Source organism: Lepisma saccharinum, chromosome 30 (genome assembly GCF_977018435.1).
Source record: "Lepisma saccharinum chromosome 30, izLepSacc3.1, whole genome shotgun sequence".
NCBI lineage: Eukaryota > Metazoa > Arthropoda > Insecta > Zygentoma > Lepismatidae > Lepisma > Lepisma saccharinum.
The window spans coordinates 28,475,631-28,494,124 of record NC_139258.1 but is presented as its reverse complement, the minus strand read 5'-3'; the positions used below and the strand labels follow the sequence as shown (position 1 = coordinate 28,494,124).

Sequence of the window (18,494 nt, the reverse complement as noted above, 5' to 3'; positions counted from 1 at the left end):
GCACAACACGTCTCACTCATTTATTTCTAACATTCGTACTTACGTATTATGCATTGCGAAAGATTCTTCAAGGTGGAATTATGCTTTTTTCACAAAAATAATGGTAAAAATTTACTATCCTTCGGACACTTCTAATTTTTTCGTTTCGTCAATTTTTGACATTCGTACTTACGTATCTGCTTCGTGGAACATTCCTGAAGGTGTATCAACGTTGTTTTGATGAAAGTAAGAGCAATTTTTCACATTACCAGTACGTCTTTCTGGTAGGCCATTTCGCTTCCCTGAGACACAATATCGCGAGTACACCTTCCTACATAATCGCGCGTCGTGCTTGTCTTTTGTCAAATTTTTGACATTCGTACTTACGTATCTCCTTCGCGGAACATTCCTGAAGGTGTATTGACGTTGTTTTGATGAAAGTAAAAGCAATTTTTCACTTTACCAGTACTTCTTTCTCCTAGCCTCTCCGCTTGCCTCACACACAATATGGTGCGCACACCTTCCTACATAATAACCTGTCGGGCTTGTCTTTCCTCGATTTTCAATTGTTATGCAGTGTTTCAACCTTTCGAACCCAAGAAATGCCCGTGAACCAAGTTCATCACATCTATTTCTTTTTCATTTTTTTTTCGCGTTCTTTGAATCGGTTTTGGGGCTATCCCTCCTGGAATAAGTGGGAAACATCTAGAAATTGCAAAATAAGCTAAAATAAGGCATTAGTTTTCGGAATGGAAACTGTCGATTTTCGCGAATTTTTTTGTTTCACAACCAAATATATATATATTCCTGATACTACCACAACACCAAATTTTAACTATGTTTCCTAACCTAACTGAACTAACCTAACCACGCGCCAATGGTTCGTGGGACTAGCGCCAATGGTTCGTGGAGCTAGCGTCAATGGTTCGTGGGGCTAGCATCAATGGTTCGTGGGGCTAGCGCCAATGGTTCGTGGTGCTAGCACCAATGGTTCGTGGGGCTAGCGCCAATGGTTCGTGGGGCTAGCGTCAATGGTTCGTGGGGCAAGCGCCAATGGTTCGTGGGGCTAGCGCCAATGGTTCGTGGGGCTAGCGCCAATGGTTCGTGGGGTTAGCGTCAATGGTTCGTGGGGCTATGTACGAAATCTGTCCGAAGGATAGTAATCGAAACCAATTTTCAACTATTGTAACCTATGCGTGGCCCTACCTAACCTAACCTTACCGGAAATGGTTCGTGGGGCTATGCACGAAATCTGTCCGAAGGATAGTAATCGAAACCAATTTTTAACTATTGTAACCTATGCGTGGCCCTACCTAACCTAACCTTACCGGAAATGGTTAATGGGGCTATGTACGAAACCCCGTGTTCAATCAGAAACTCCACGGGATCCTCCACACCCGGTTCAAACTTTATCACGCATCCAGCACACGTCATTCTTCTAACTCTCGTTTCACCGTTCTAACTCTCGTCGCAAACGCAGACAGTTCAAAACACTACATACCAACAAAACACAATCACGACGCGTCATGATAGTCACGACGGTGTACGAAGGTGATGGTGTACGAAGGTGTACGAACGTGATGGTGTACGAAGATGTACGCGCCAAATGCTATCTCCTTCGAAGAATTAATTTTCAACGAACATCAATTTCAGCTCTGAAACATTCCCACATCACACAAAACACCTTCCCGATGTTTGACAATGCTACAGGAACTTATTACCGTAAGTAGTTTCTTCTGTAAAAATAAATGTGTGTCCGAAGGATAGTAAACTAGTACCAAAGAAAATACCTTCATGAACTTTGAAGATGCCACAGAAACTCATTTCCGTAAGTAGATTCTTCTGTAAAATTGAAGAAATGTGTTGTGCCCATATGAGACTGTTACCAAAAAGAACTAAAACTATAGTGTCACAGGACAAATATACCTTTATCTACTAAAAGCTGATGCTGTAAAGGGGCACTAAGCACCAAGGACACAAACACAGAACAAGACAACCCGACAATGGATTATCCAGGCACCAGAGCCTCGTCGATCTGCAAGAAGCAGTTCCTGGGATGTAGTACGAGGAAGTAATGTTTACTTTTGGGTGCTCTACCAGAAGGTCCCCCATTACATCCCCACGTTCTTATGTTAGGCTGTCAGTTTTAGGCTCTTATCAACCTATTTTCATGACGCGTTAGAAGCTGGATGTGCCTGTCTACGGACCCTTTCACCACCCGGGAGGCCCTGAGGTGGTGTCAAGATCTGTTTGTGTTTGTTCAAATTGACAAGAAACGTTTGCGACCTTTGATACAGAGATCTAGGGGTGTGCAGGATCCCGAAAAGTCGGGACTGGGAAAAAAAATTCTCGTCCTGATCCAGAGTTTGGGAAATGACTTCCAGACTTTTCCGGATCCCGAGCAGTCGGGAAATACCCAATGGTCATTTTAAAAAGTTGTTCATTCTCGACGTTTTCTGCATTGTAAGTGTCTGGAACTTATCGGAAATTGTTTGTTTTTATTCCAGAAATGCAAAAACAATCACTTAAGTTGAAAATGACGTGTAGCATTCGAGATTTTCAGAGCTTCAGGAAATTTCGAATATTTCCTGTCCCGACCAAAAGAATTCTGTCCCGCACACACCTACAGAGATCCAAAGAAACTTGTAGGAATGAACATTGAATAAATGTGTGCTGTTTTATTGTAGAAATATGATTGTGACGATCTTGCATGTAAAGATTCTACATTACATTAACGTTTAGTACAATCTTATGTACCAGTTTCATAGATCGGAGACACATTTCTTCAATTTTACACAAGAAACTACTTACGGAAATGAGTTTCTCAAAGGTTTACAACATTCGTCGAGTTATTTTCTTTCATCGTGGAATATATTTGACCAACGCACAATTGCCATTGCTTTCATTTGCTTGCCCTACGACAACTGGATGCTGCGTACCTTTGATGACGCAAGTCCCTGTCAGTGTTTCAAACCCCCCCTTTTTTTTACTATGCTTGCCTAACGTAATTAAACCTAATCTTATCAGAAATGGTTCGTGGAGCTATCTGTCAGCTACCCGTGCATAATGTATAATTTCCACCGGTGACGAACATGATAGTAGGTATTTTTCGGTGAAGGTTGAAACACTGCATACCACAACGTGAGTCAAGATGTGCCAGCCATATTGTGTGTTCCGGAAGCGAAGAAAAAAAAAACTCAGAATGTGAAAAATTGCGTATGTTTTCATGTAAAAAGCATAATGGTACCTTGAAGTATGTTCCGCAATACACAATTGGTAAGTACGAATCAAGCGAAACACAAAATATCCGATTTTAATGCGTCTCCGATCTATGAAACTGGTACCGAATCTTATAAATTCGAGATTTGTGTGAAGCAAGTGTAACTTAGATCAATGAAGAAGCTACCACGTGCCTATGACAAAACAAGAATCCTCGCTTGCTCTTTTAGTTTTAATACGTATATAATTTATGAACTACGTGAAATGTCTTCTGTGATAAATGATAATACAAATGTATGCAATCGAACGCTACTCACCATCTTGATAAACTTTTGGAGAACACAAAAAAATTCTTGACTACTATAGTTTATTTATCACATTTTCATCACTTAATATCATGCATTTCATACATTTGTTCAGTTTTATTTACACAACCATTGGAATATACACTCTATTTAGGAAAACAAATACACCCTAAATTAAATTATTACACGATTATATTTAACGCACCTCAAAAAGCAGGAAACGACAACGAACGTTGGTCCAGAGACTATCGACTGGGCATTTCTGCAGAACATATCTGAAAAGGGTATGAAAACTAGATCCTATGTTTTTATCAAGTCCAATCCTTCGTTACACCATGTGGTAAAAGTAGTACTTTGAAAACTAAATCTGACTTGCATAAATTACCTGTGAGCCTAAAATAGGGAGAAATAATTTTTCACACGGAAAATAAATATGCGAGTAGGAGTAGGTTAGGCAGAAATGGCGCCTCAGACAGGGGATAGAAACCAAGTTCAACCAGAATTGTATGGTATATATGGGTATATAGAAATCTTAACAATATTGCCAGCATCATAGATCGGCGAATCCCCCCTTCCATCTTTCATCATTTATATCCAATTTTAATTTTCCAAGTGACAAGATTAACAAACATACTGATTTGTTTCAAAGTAGGTTCATTTTATTTTATTTTCATTTGAATTATTTTTTATTTCCCCACCCACCAGGGAGAAATTGATTTCCGAAAAGAAGAACTTGAAGAATTTTTCCAATTGACAAATCCTAGTCGAGACGAGTCGTCGTCGTCGAGTCGCTACTTTCTGATGCCATGACTGAATGACGGTGTTCTATATATTTATAGATATAATTGTACCACATTAAATTTTGGGTTGATAGTTATTAAATATTAGTATTCGAGCTGAGGTTGGTATTTTTCTTGACGTTTGCATGCGCAATTAATTCATGAAATCATTGGGTGTTATTTGAAGTAAGCTGTGGTCTCTATGTGTTAAGTAGTCAATGAAGATATTGATAATTCTTTTAAAAAGCTCTCGTAATCCACAAAAGTGCAAATTGCTTCTGTATTTAATGTATTTTGAAACAATTAACTTCGCGTTCTATATATTTCAATCCAGCATGTGAAGGTCATATATGTTATACACTTTTGTGTGAGTGTGTCAACGATCCACCCATTTACCATGATGTATGCTGAGAAAACATTTATTTAATTTATGAACAGCAAAGCTCGCGGTTTCTCGTATCTATGTGCATTTTGTAGTTTGTGTTAATACATACTGCACCATTTTGTTAATATGTACTCCAACCAAATAGAAGTTTTTAGGAATATTTTTTTCCATAGAATACCAACCTGACCTAGTCGATCAAAATATACGTTTGCCAAGTCCGGTAACTTTGCTCAGAAGTTTCTTAACCCATTAGTGCCCAGAATATATTTTTTTCAGATATCTGTTTTATACTTGAATATAAGGCTATTGAGGGTCAGATATTATGCTTAACTTTAGTTTCGATATGATATCATTACTTTTTAAAGAGTGGAGGGGGGCCCACAAATGTGGGCACTGGGCACTAATGGGTGGGGTGTTTACTTGCCCACAAATGGGGGCACTGGGCACTAATGGATCTCCTGATATTTATTATGATAGAGCAATTATAATAATTCACTCTTCTACAAGAGCTTTAAAGTAATTTATAATGCAAAGGTTCTAAATTTATGAAAGTACAGTTGCTCTGTTCAACATTTTATGCACTGAAGTATACTAGAATTTACATAATATCTCCTTGTATATATAATGGTAGATTTTTTTTCTTAGTAAATTACTCCCAAAATATTTCGTCTAAATGAGCTTCAAATAAATTTATAATGCAAATTTCTGGATTTAGAAAAGTATCTCTTCTATTTTTCAAAAGTTTATTTTTGACTGTGAAACCGTTCGAAACATTTAATGTGACATCCCACGTTGCACTTTCTGCACTTTTTCCAAGTATTCTTCTTGCACTCTCCACATCGTATTTGCGTTTTGTTGGTTTCTAAGATGTGAAGAGCACCATCTAGTCGAATATTATCGTCAAATCGTATCTTCCCAGTTGTGGATACTCGTGACTGCCTTGGACGCTCTTGTGTGTACCTAGACAAATAATTCTGAACCACAAAGCGGGTGAATGCGAGAAGATCTAGACCCTGCTGGTGCCCAATGGGTGTTAATCTCTACAGCTGCCAAGCATTATTCATTGTAACATTTAAAAAATAAGCAATGAGTTGCCAATACCATTTTCGGTTTCGAATTGTGATGCGGTAAGTAGATATGTTCTGATCCATTTGGTCTATTCCACCCATGTAAGTGTTGTACCTCGCAATGCAAGCTGGCTGATCTATAAAAATATGCTTCTTTTCTGCTCGACACCATATTTTACTTATCCCCAATGGATGCACACCACAGCTCGTCGATGCTACAGTTACAACGTTGTTGTCATTGTATTGCACCAAAGTTATTGCAGATTTTGTGCCCGTGACCTGGTTATACGAACCACGGATTTCCTTCTTGAACACTTTGGAATTAATGAGAGGCGCCTTTTCAACTCGATTTACTCGATTGTACCAACTGCATTATGCCCTTTTTGAAGTAAGGAGTCAAACAATCTGAGGGACGTAAAGAAATTGTCCATGTACAGGCAATATGTAGTATCAGGTGGCATTTTGTTGACCAGTTTCGTAACAACAGAACCACCTACTCCAAGTTCAGGAATAGTATTACCTGTTGAGCCCCCCCAGTATGGTTCCACCTCGAAGCTGATTACCAGATAAATGTGTGATATCAAAATCTTCTTCAGAAACGCTATCGTCATCGCTGGCCAATGCATTTTCAGGTGGTTGAATATACACATCCGCATGAAGTACGTCGTCCTCTTCAAGAAGAGAGGGTCCCAGGTTCGAATCCCGGTCGGGCTTGGTTGTTTGTGAATGTCCATTCATCAATTTCATCAGTTCATCACTCATCCCCATTTTCGCAAATTAGCCAAGAGGCACAAAACGCGAAGTAAAATAAACTAAATCAAATCAAATCTTCAAGAAGAGCTGCGATTTCTTCAACATTTACCCTGGAAAGAAAAATAAATGCTTGTATTTATCTGATACCATTAGATATAAACAAAATTTCATTCAACTTGAAAAGAGCGAACGGCAAGGAGGCATTAAATGACAGTATTTCCAAGCCTACCTTTTATGCCCTTCCATTTAGAAAAAATCCGACGGCTATATAACAAAACATATACAAAGGAAATCCGTTTCCGCAATGAAGAAAACTCATAAACTTCAATCGTTTTGGTATATAATTTATAAATGCGAAGTTGTAAATATTCTATGTTCCTTTTGCAACCAATGTTTTTTGTGTAAACTACAATTCATGTGAAATATAGGTCTACGGCTCAATGTTAAAAAAAAAATTGCTACGAAAACTGCTGTAGAAGTTCACCCACCCTCTTGTGCCCAGTGCCAACAAAAGTGGGCAGTAAAAATTAAACCCTTACTGCTACTATGCTATGAAGTTCAAAGAACCTTTTACTTTATAATAATAAACATAGATCATAGTAGTTTAAAATGACCCTAACAAATAATAGGTAGACCTGTTTAAAAACAATGAGAAAATAACTTACCTTCTGGAACTCGCCATGCTCGTAGACTTATCAACTACAACGTACTTCAACAATAGCTCGCGCCAAAACGAATGCAACCTTCAATTTGATAACACTACTGCAGATCACTGTTGCCAACTCGTAACTGATAATACCAACAATTTCATGATCAATTTTTATTTACATAGTTTGTGGGCATGATCAATAACTGCCAACAGGCGCCAACAAATGTGGGCACTGGGCACTAATGGGTTAAAGAGAGAAAAAGAAAACGCTTTATATATTTTTTGTACAGGGTCTATTGTTCCATTTTGTTACACAATGCTTTAAAATTAATTTGGACAAGGGAGTAGAGGTTTTACACTAAGAAAATGTAAAGTGTAAGATTATTTTGCAGCAATTTGTTTCCATTACCCAATTTTGTGGTAGTAGTTGGGTTGTCTGTTTTTGAATGTTGACAAAATTTATATTTTCAGGTGTCCCCCTTTTGTGATATAGACCCAGTATGTCTTCAGGGAGACCTATAAAATGTGTTGTTGTTGGAGATGGAACAGTAGGGAAGACTTGTATGTTGATATCCTACACAACTGACAGTTTCCCAGGAGAATATGTTCCAACTGTGTAAGTCATATTTTCAATGATTGTATGTGCTGGTGTATGCATTTTTTTTGTGGGTGCAAAGAGATAAGTTAATCGAGACTGGACCTACAGTTTAAATTGTAATCTGAACCAGTATGTGCCTCCACTGGAGATCGAACCTGGCTACCTTGATATCATGGTGAAAGGATTACCACTATGCTATGAACCCCCATATGTTGCTTATCACGTGCATTAGTACAGTTTATGTGATTTAGAGAAAGTCATGTTATAAGAAATTGAATCTTCAACCATGGATAAGTGTCTCATATTCATCCAGTTTTAATTCTGAAGTAAATTCAAGCCAAATAATCTGCATGCAATTTAACAGGTCTGTTTACAATAATTTGGATAAGTTCAATATTGATGTAATATATGAGTATCAGTATTCTCTATAAAGGGTGTTTAAATAAAAATACATTTTTAAATGCAACAAAATAGGAACCTGTTTTAATTAGATATGTTGCAGATGCAATAGTTGCAAACCCTACACATTGCTATTCATTCAACTTATTGAATGTTTTACTATTCACCTTATGTTTTCAATATTATGTCCAACATGTCACCAAACACCTTGAGGACGTACATATTTAAACATCCTGAGAATATCAATCATAATATGTTCCAGAATCTCTCTACAAATGGTGCTGATTTCCATGGATGTTATTTTTGAGCTCTTTGGTGATCTGTGGCAGACTTGCAATCACCTTGCTTTTCAGGTGACTTAACAGGGACCGCATAATAACTACTTTTATGAAATACCATAACCATGTTGCAATCCATTCCACAAGTCAGTGTAGTTTTATAAACAAATGACTTAAATGAGGGAAAATTTCCACAGGAAACAAAAATGCCAATTTTTTTAAAAACACCCTATGTACTATTTTCATATACATGGTGAAAATGATTGTTGATCCAACTTTGTCCATGTTTATTTCATTGGTGATATTTAACTTAGTTCCATTTTAATAGTCTATTAATGATCATGTTGTTTCAGTTTTGACAATTACTCGGCACCAATGGTGGTTGATGGAATTCCAGTTAGTTTAGGGTTGTGGGATACAGCAGGACAAGAAGATTATGATAGATTACGCCCACTATCCTATCCACAGGTCAGTACTTTATATATACGTATATATCTGTTATGTCCACAGTAATGAATTCAAACTTCAGAGGTGAAAAATGGTCAGTAGCTCATGACTACAGTTTGAATTTGGGAATACAGTAAGATGATATATTTTTGTAATTCAGTGAAAAATGACAGTTTTTATTGTTTACCCAACCTACTGAGAACTGTTGTGACAGTACTGAGAAAGTTGCCAAGTCATGAAAGTGTTTTTGAGCGTTGGCTTTCTGTAAGTTTTGAAATAGTAAATATTATATTACAAAGCTACCCTTGCTTAATTTTTTTTATTTTTAGTATAAAACATATCCTGTCTCCATAAAAACATTAGTTTTGTGTTCAATAAGAAGGCATGTTGTGATTGGGGATATTGGATACCAACTAATAATTTCTGAAAATAAAAATTCCAGTTTTAGATTGATTGTGCTAGTTTATCAATTATCTGTAATTTAATCAGTCTATTTCCACCCCTGAAACTTTTTATTAAGAATATTCTGGTAATATGGAAATTATTGTTTGCTCATTGTACAATTTTAAGTGTAAATGTAGATATTCTTTTGCGTAATGCATAAGAAGAGTATGGAAATGAATTGAAATTATTAATCAAAATTAGTTGTAAGCCAATGTGATATTTAGAAAGAAGGACGTCGTTATTTGTATGTTATCATCCATGTTTTTCTTTTTTATGTGATAAATCTGTGATTTAGACAGTCCATTTACTTTTTTAATCCTTGCTTCAACCAACCTGTTTCGAATCCATAATGTTTAAAAACAACGTTACATTTTTTTTAATTGCACTGTAGAATATGTTCACATGTTAAAATCAGTGTGAGAGTATCGTGACACACACAATTAAACACAAATTTTGTTATTTCAGACTGACGTCTTCCTAATTTGCTTCAGTGTGATCAGTCCTTCATCTTTTGAAAATGTTACATCTAAGTGGTATCCTGAAATTAAACACCATTGTCCAGATGCACCAATGATATTAGTAGGTGAGTTCCAGATATCTAATTGCAGGTTCTGTTTCAACATGTTTTTTTTAAGCTGGTTATGTATTTCTGTATTTGCATTTTGTATTTTGGTTATTGAACTTCACTTAATGCTCTTGTCCACCAAGTAACTGATTATTTATTTCTTAACTCTGATGCACACGCGCCGGGGTGGAATCCACCCCAGACAGTCTCTCTTCTTTACTACGTTTAAAAGTGTTTTGTTTCTGTTGGCGACCTTCCGGGTACCTTTCCGTTGTTTCCCCTTCTAGTCATTGACTCAAGGTCAACCAGTTTGCGTGCCGCTGTCACTCGGTGAACATCATCAAACTCGGCCAGGGGTGTTTTACACCCCACGTGTGTGCTTACGTTACACATTTCCAAAACGCTACTTTTTTAGTTTTTGTTATTTGTTTTAGCTAATTGTTATTTTTTTTACGAACTGTAGTTTAGGTGGTGTTTTAAGTTGCATATTGAAAAAAAACTCCAAAAATGGATAATTTAGGTAGCGAAGAAGCGAGGATTCTGTCCATGTTGGATGAGTGTGGAAGTGATAATGAATCAATTGTCGGCAAAGATAGTGATGCAGAACAAGACAGTTTACACGAAAGTGAACATGATACAGAAACTGAACAAGACTGTGACAGTGGTAAAAGTGAAGAAAGTAACAGTGACAGCGAACTACCATTGGCTCACAGACTCAACACTTATATAGGGAAAGATAAAACTACCGTATGGAAGAAACAACCACCACCACATAACACAAGGACAAGAGCTCATAATATTGTAAGGACACATCTTCCTACTGTAAAAGTCGCTGCTAAAGAAGCCAAAACCCCACTTGATGCGTGGTTGTGTATGATAGACGAAATCATAATAGATAGCATTGTAACTTGCACAAATTTGTATATAAACACAACTATGCTTGAGATCGAGATGCTAATCGAACAAACAGGGAAGAAATTAGTGCTTTGTTTGGACTTCTGTATTTCGTTGGTGCCATGAGAGCTAATCATCTAAACTGTAAAGAGTTATGGAGAAGGCATAGAATTTTTTCCTATAGTAATGGGAATAAATCGATTTCACTTTTTATTAAGGTCCCTTAGATTCGATAATATAAATACGAAAGCGGCTAGGAAATCTGTTGATAAGCCCCAATAAGGGATATATTTGAAATTATAATTAGTAATTTCAAAAATTGGTTTTCGCCTTCAGAGTACATGACTGTGGACGAAAAAATGAACCTTTCCGTGGAAAATGCCCCTTCAGGCAATACATCAAAAGTAAACCCGCTAAATACGGAATCAAGATATTTGGATTAGCAGACACTCGTTGTTTCTACACCTGCAATATGGAGGTGTATGCCGGCCAGCAGCCTAATGGGCCATATCAAGTATCTAATTCCGCAGCGGATGTTGTCAAAAGACTAATTACTCCTGTGACAGGTACTGGAAGAAACATATTTCTAGATAACTGGTTCATGAGCATTCCTTTGATGAAGGATCTAAAAAATAATTACAACTTAACTTGCACTGGGACTTTACGTTGAAATAAACGAGAATTGCCTTTAGAACTGACCAACACTAAAGAGAGAAAAAGACACACAAGTTTATTTGCATTTACAAATGACATGACAATTGTTTCCTATATGCCTAAGCCGGGAAAGGTCATACTATTGGGTTCAACAATGCATCACGATAACGAAATAGATAAGGAAACCGGTCCAGAGCAGAAACCTGTCATCATAACTGACTACAATCATAACAAAGGTGGCATTGACGTGGTTGACAAATTGTGTGGTACATATTCTGTATCTAGGAAAAGTAAAAGCTGCCCATTGACTTTTTTTTTTTTTTTGGATTGCTAAATGTTGCCGGAATAAATGCATGTATTATTTATAAGAACAATGTAGGCCTTGATCAACAAGTTCTGAGAAGAATATACCTAAAACAACAGACCTATACATTCCATCAGCAACATACGTTTCAGTCTGGATTGTATGCAGAATTGATTTATAATTTTCATATTCAACATTTCAATTTTTTAAATGGTGTTGAACCCAGGAAGGAATTAGAATTAAATTTTAGATTAACATAGACTTGGTATTCAAAAATTTAACTTCTGCCTACATTTTGTGGAAAGAATAGTATTTCCAATTCATGGGGAAATTTTGGATGCTTCTTCATGCATAGTCTCTCAGTGAGGCTTTTTGTACAAATTGATGACTGTATCTTGTATGTATTGATACATAATAAATTAATATTTGATAATTTTCGTTTCCTCTAATTTCAGGGACGAAAATAGATCTTAGAGATGATAAGGAGACATTGGGATTACTAGCAGAACAGGGTCTTTCACCAATAAAACGAGAACAGGGGCAGAAGCTAGCCAATAAAATCCGTGCTGTAAAATATATGGAATGTTCTGCTCTTACACAACGAGGTTTAAAACAGGTAGGCGAGCAACTGAGATTATGAAGGTGTACAACATTGTTTGCATAATATTTTCTATTTCCATAAATGTCCACATAACCATAGTTCTTTATTGCTATACTTGTGGCTCTATTTTCCTTTCTTCCCTATTGCAGGTACTATACAAGTGTGGGAATAATTATTAAGGTGTAATTCCATCGAATATTCATCAGGATTTGGGTCTACATGCGACAGTTTTATGTATTGCTAAGCCGATACTACTTTAAACCTGTGTGTCCTGCCGATTCCCACAGATACCTTTCCTTGAAAATTGTAATAATGAAAAGTTGTTTAAAATGTTGATTAATATTTTAATATTATATATACAAGGGGCATCCCAAAAGTAAGTTTACAAGACCTATTTGTCAATAATCATATTTTATTTGGACGATGTGGTATGTGCAACACTTTATTTTTCAACATAGTCACCATTACTATTAGGCATTTGTTTAATTGTGGGATGAGTTTGTCGATGCCACGTTCGTAAAATGTGGTGTCATGCCTGTTCAGGCAGCGTTGCACTACTGTTTTCACATCTTTGTCACTTTGGAATCTGTGTCCTCCAAGATGTTCTTTCAAGGCCGGGAAGAGATGATAATCACTGGGCACTAGATCAGGGCTGTATGGTGGATGTTGCACACACAACCACTGAAAATGTCACAACAGTTCTTGAGTGGCATTGGCAGTGTGCAGGAGTAGCATACTTTGTGACAGGAGTCCAGGACGTTTACGTCGAATGGCAGCTCCAATGTTACACCGTATACAGCTGCATTCATCGTTGCTCCTTCCTTCAAGAAATCGGTGCAACGCTGGCTGGACAGGCAGGACACCATATTTTACGAATGTGGCATCGACAAACTCGTCCCACGATTAAACAATTGCCTTAATCGTTAATGTGACAATGTTGAAAAATAAAGTGTTGCATGTACCATACCATGTGCATTGGTTCATCGTCCAAATAAAATATGATTATTGACAAATAGGCCTTGTAAACTTACTTTTGGGATGCCCCTCATACATACTTAGTATGCAAGTTCCACTCCGATTGTATGTATCAATTTACCAGGGGTGTAAGGAATACCCCTTTCTATAGACACCCAAATGTCGACCTCCCTTTCACTGGACTGCATTTTGCAGTCTAGTGAGACTCTACACCTGGACTTGCTGCCAGTATATTCCTCTATAGGACATGTGTTGTGTTGCCCATACATGTGTGTGATCATCCTTTCGTCTGTCTCATTTCATCACCATTCATCCTCATCTTCCCGATGTACCGAAAGTGAAACTAAATCAATCTAACATCAATTTACCAAAAGTTTTGCTTCAAATTATTTAAGAATTATATCAGAATATTAAAATACATGTAATCACAAAATCCAGATTTCATGCAAAATTGGTGCAAAATGAATAAGAACTTTGATAATTACTCTGCAAAAATATTGTGGTGCTTTTGTAAACCCATGAAAAACCAAAATATTGGAATAGTATCTGTAAATATATTCCAACCAATACAGATACCAGTGGTATTGGTTCCGCCCTAGTTTCATGAAGGTCTGGAAACTTGCATGAGCAGTTCCTCCCCTGCAGATGGAATTCCACATATCTTTCTTTTTTTTTTATCTGTTGTGAGAGTGCCACTTTCTCTAGACAGGAGTGTGTGTTAATTTATTTTGACGGTGCTCAATACAGTATTGTGTTGTGCTGTTATCATATATTTTTTTAATATGTGATTTTTATAATTTTAAAAATTGATTTTAAATACCCACAACTGAGCTAATAATGATGCCAGTTGGCTTACAGATACCTGCAAATACCAAATAAATGGCATGGCAGAGCATGTTCTTGGAGCAGACTGATTTTTTTCATGTGTACACAACTCACTGTTAGATCATACAATATAATAACAATAATAACCCACAGTGCAACAGCCCATGAGAGCCTATCTATTGACCGCCAGCCTCACTTCTAACTGCCGAGGTGGGAGATCATCTGACCAGTTACGGGGCAACGTGTGGTTCGCACGACAAACCCACAGTTGTTGTTGCAGGTTTCCGTGACCGGAATACGCTACTTGTTCGTAGCTGTCAAATTTCCTCATGATGGTGGTAGCCATCAGTCTACACAGGCCGAATTCTCAGGAGAAAAGTTTTTACATGCAACCCAGGAGACTCGATCCCATGTGTCTCCTGGAACCCAAAGTCTGACACCTTAGACTACACGGTCACAGTGCAAATTCCAACAGCATATTTAATTAATCTTAGTGGTTCAAAATCTATAAACTTCTTTCTGTAATCCTTAGCTATTTCTCCTTTTTTCTTCTCTATGTAGGTATTTGATGAAGCAGTGCGAGCAGTACTTCGGCCAGAACCCCAAAAACGACGCCAGAGGAAGTGTGCTTTAATGTAGAGTGCATGAACTAACTGAAAGGAAAAAGCCATGACAATATATCTTTCATGGGTGTTACTTGTCACACGCAGTTGCCACTTTGAGAAAGATGCAATCTCTCTCATTCACCTCACGTGACATTTCATCAGGTTTGTGAAGGAGATTGATATGTACTAAGTGTTTCTTCCCTTTGTAGTCTTTTTTACTGACAAGGGTTGTACAGTGCATGAAAAAATAGCCAAATTGGGAAAAAAATAATGAAAGGCTACCTCACAAGTATTGAAATTTGCTTTTGTATCCAATCAAAAAAAACTTTTCCTACTGTTAAAAACGTGGTACAATAATTTATTTTCTTCAACATTTGCAACCAAATACTCGATCCACTTTTTATTATTAACTTTTGTATGATTTGTCGTAAAAATATGTAGTTATATACATAGATAAATGAAATGTACTGGTATTCGATTAGCATCTTGTAGTGGTAGGCAAAGTGGATTCCCGTGAGAATTGTATTCTTTTGTAAAACATCAGCTAAGTTACTCCTCTTAAAATACATGACGAGTTCATACGAAACGCTCAATCATAACAAGTGTACAGGTAGCATGTGTGTGTGTCCAGTTTATGATATATATACATATATATAAATATATTTATCTTTATAGTACAGATTTCTTACAAGTCATTATTTTATAAGAGAGTATTAACATATTCTATAATGATGATATGTAGATATACTGTGTATGAATGTGTGGGTAGAAATTGATCTACATGAAGCACCAACCAGTTTAATAAGATACTTTATGCTTTATGTTCTGTGCTTGTTAGGTGCATATGCATCTGAAGAAGCAGCATTGCATGTCAAATACATATTAACCATGTGTTCCCTTTGTATTGTAAGAATTTATCGACCTGTGACACATTTTATTTTGTAATGTTTTGAATGTATTTTGTAAATTTTTTCTCACTTGTACTGTTTTCTTCTTTGCTTCCCAGAATTTTTCTTCATAATGACCACTACATAATTTGCATTTTAAGTTTTTTCGAACACCTGAGTAAAACGGTCTTATTGTGAGAAAGACAATTGTAAAATGGAGGTTCCATTGTATGTTTTATCACATTTGTGCAAGTGAATTTTAACCATGTATATACTTTGAATCGAAGATATTATGTATAGTTTGTCTTAATCAATCACTTCCTTGTTGTATTTGGTCATTTTGACAGACTTATATGCCAGAATATTTATGTGTATACATTTTGTAATAGCATGTTTATTGCTGATTTAATTCTAATTATTAGAGTGATGAAAAGGCAATATTCAGATTCATGCAGCAGATTTTTCATAGCAAATATGTTGAGGGCAGCTATTCTAATGACATAAGAATTAATACATTAATCATTGTGAATTTAGAAGGGAAACATATTCTAAATTCGTTTCCCAGTATACGAACAATATATAGTAGGGATGGGACCGATTAATCGGTACTCTATCGTTATCGGCCAATATAGACATATCGGTAAAGTTACCGATTATTTTACCAATCCGATATATTGATAAATATCTCATAATTTAATGCAAAATTCTGCCATTTTGTTATAATTTTTGTGGATAATCTCCATACCCTACTTTCTAAAAAGTAAATGTCTAAATATTCAACTTCTTTTGCACTGCAGTCACCTCGAAAGACACATTTATTAAGGTCGTCAATGAACCTTTCAGGTTCTTCAAGGACAATTTCTAATTTTATATCAGTTATCGGTATCGGTAAATTTTATATTGGTATCGGCCAAAATTTCATATCGGCACATCCCTAATATATAGGTTTAAAAGTATATGAGGAATAGCAAATTACTTGATTTCATGTAAACAAATTGAATTCTATCTATATTTCAAAATCAGTTCCCTTAAAATAACTGCAGCTAAATTCTGTGCATTGTGTTTATCAAATTATCATATTACCCACTAACATCTACATGAAGCCACATTAATTTTGAAACTAAGTTTAGTATTAGTGTTCTTTATTAATTGATTCATCAGTGACACAACATTGTAATGTATGGTTTATAATTCAGAACTTTTACCCCCCCCCCCCCTCCCCGCTTTAAAATCCACTTACGTGATAGGTAATTACGACTGGATGGGCTTACAGTTTAAAGTGAGATTTACTGAAATATTCATTTTGGGATATTGAAACTGGCCTCCTTCCAAGTTAGTATGCATAATTTTTTTAAAAAAATTTATTCTATCAGTGAGAATTTATGCTCGATAAGCTACAAATGTGTTTTTCTTCCCAAAACTTTTTACTACAAATATAAATTTTTCTTGTAGCTCAAACTATTGTTTTCCATCATGTGGCGAAAATGTGCTAGTGAAAATTTTGGGGGCAAGAGAAGGATGTAAGAGACTTTTAAGAATTTAGATTTAGTTACAAAAAGTGGGTTTACAATATGTTTGGAATTTTTACCTTTATTCAGTTATTACTTAAGCAATCATAAAACAAACAATGCAAATATTGATGAAGCATGGTATTTAAGCTACACTGGACCCTTTACCTACACCAGAAAAGTCATTTTCGAAAATTGCACCCCTTTTCAAAAACCTCATCTTCTTAGACCTTCTAGAACATCTAATGTAACATTCGTGTGGTTTGCTTTTGTTGTCGTTTAAGTATTTGATAGAAAAAGGCATGTGGTGTGTTGAAATTATCACAATAAACAAGAATGAAAGAAAATTATACCGAATTTTACTTAGATGCTGTAGAAGGAATTCTAAACATGTAATTTATTTAAAAAGAATTACATTATAATAGCAGTTTTTTGAAAATGACTGCTGGCACAGGCCAGAATTCCAGTGCCCCTTAATTTCGACAAGGGTAAATGACTAAGTAACAAGGGTTCACATGGTATATATGTAAATATGTTCAGGACTATATCGAAAAATCTCATTTGAAAAATTGAAATGGAGGAATATGTTAATTTTGTAGATATGTAAATATAAAAAAGACCACATAAGAATCTATTGCAATAAAGGCAATATAAATGTAAATGGTTCTGAGGAGCCAGGTACTTCCATGACTTTATTTATTTCAAGTAATACTTTTTTCTGACCTGCTAAAAGCAATGCATTAATTTAGTTTTTTTGTATTTTTTAGAAATATACATTGTTTTATATTATTTTTAATTGCATGTTAACAGCATACCAAAGGTGAATAGACGATGCAACAAATTTGTGTGCAGGAAATAACCTTGAAGTGTAAAACCAATGCATTTCAGCTGATTCAAAGGAATGAATGTTAAGAGCAACATTACTTTTTTTTGTGAAAAATTTGTTTAAGTGATTGTGCTTTGTCTAACTGTACCATTGCATATTAGTCTAGAACAAAAGTTACCAAAGGAAGTCTGGCGTAGACCAGCACAAATCATTGAAACTCTAGTCAAGATTACATTCATGTTCCTTATTCAGCTAGAACACCATGAATTTTTATTATGCACCAGGGAAACCTAGATACAATGGTTGAATGTTTGACATAATTTGCAAAATATGGTAAAATATGTTTCTTCTTTTCTCGACCTGCACTTGCAAATTACTTGCTTTGGTTTTTTGTAACAATTTTTGTACCACCAAATTAGTGTTTAATCGATCATTGTTATGCATTTTTATAACAAACATTTTCTGCTTAGAAAAATATATTTGTGTTCATAAAAAACTTGGGAAGTTTTATTCAATTTAATGTAAAATGCTTTGCTTACATGCCAGAT

At 35.9% G+C, this 18,494-nt stretch overlaps 2 protein-coding genes across 5 annotated transcripts in view; one reads left to right on the top strand and one right to left on the bottom strand.

Moving 5' to 3' along the window:
• The window catches only part of AP-1sigma (AP-1 complex subunit sigma-2), a 51,265-nt gene extending 47,490 nt beyond the window's left edge, over nt 1-3,775 (bottom strand). For 3 of the 4 annotated variants that reach the window (XM_083115295.1, XM_083115297.1, XM_083115294.1), the window contains exon 1: nt 3,516-3,702. In XM_083115295.1, the coding sequence (XP_082971421.1) occupies nt 3,516-3,518 (3 nt within the window). In that variant the 5' untranslated portion in view covers nt 3,519-3,702. The other variant, XM_083115296.1, reaches the window with a different exon arrangement.
• Nucleotides 3,776-4,279: 504 nt separating this feature from the next.
• Nucleotides 4,280-18,423, top strand: Mtl (Rac family small GTPase Mtl). Its single transcript, XM_083115504.1, has 6 exons — nt 4,280-4,404; nt 7,608-7,752; nt 8,765-8,879; nt 9,768-9,885; nt 12,175-12,335; nt 14,682-18,423. Exons 2-6 carry the CDS (start codon nt 7,637-7,639, stop codon nt 14,757-14,759), a joined length of 588 nt encoding a protein of 195 aa, XP_082971630.1. The 5' UTR covers nt 4,280-4,404; nt 7,608-7,636; the 3' UTR covers nt 14,760-18,423.
• The last annotated feature ends 71 nt before the right edge of the window (nt 18,424-18,494 follow it).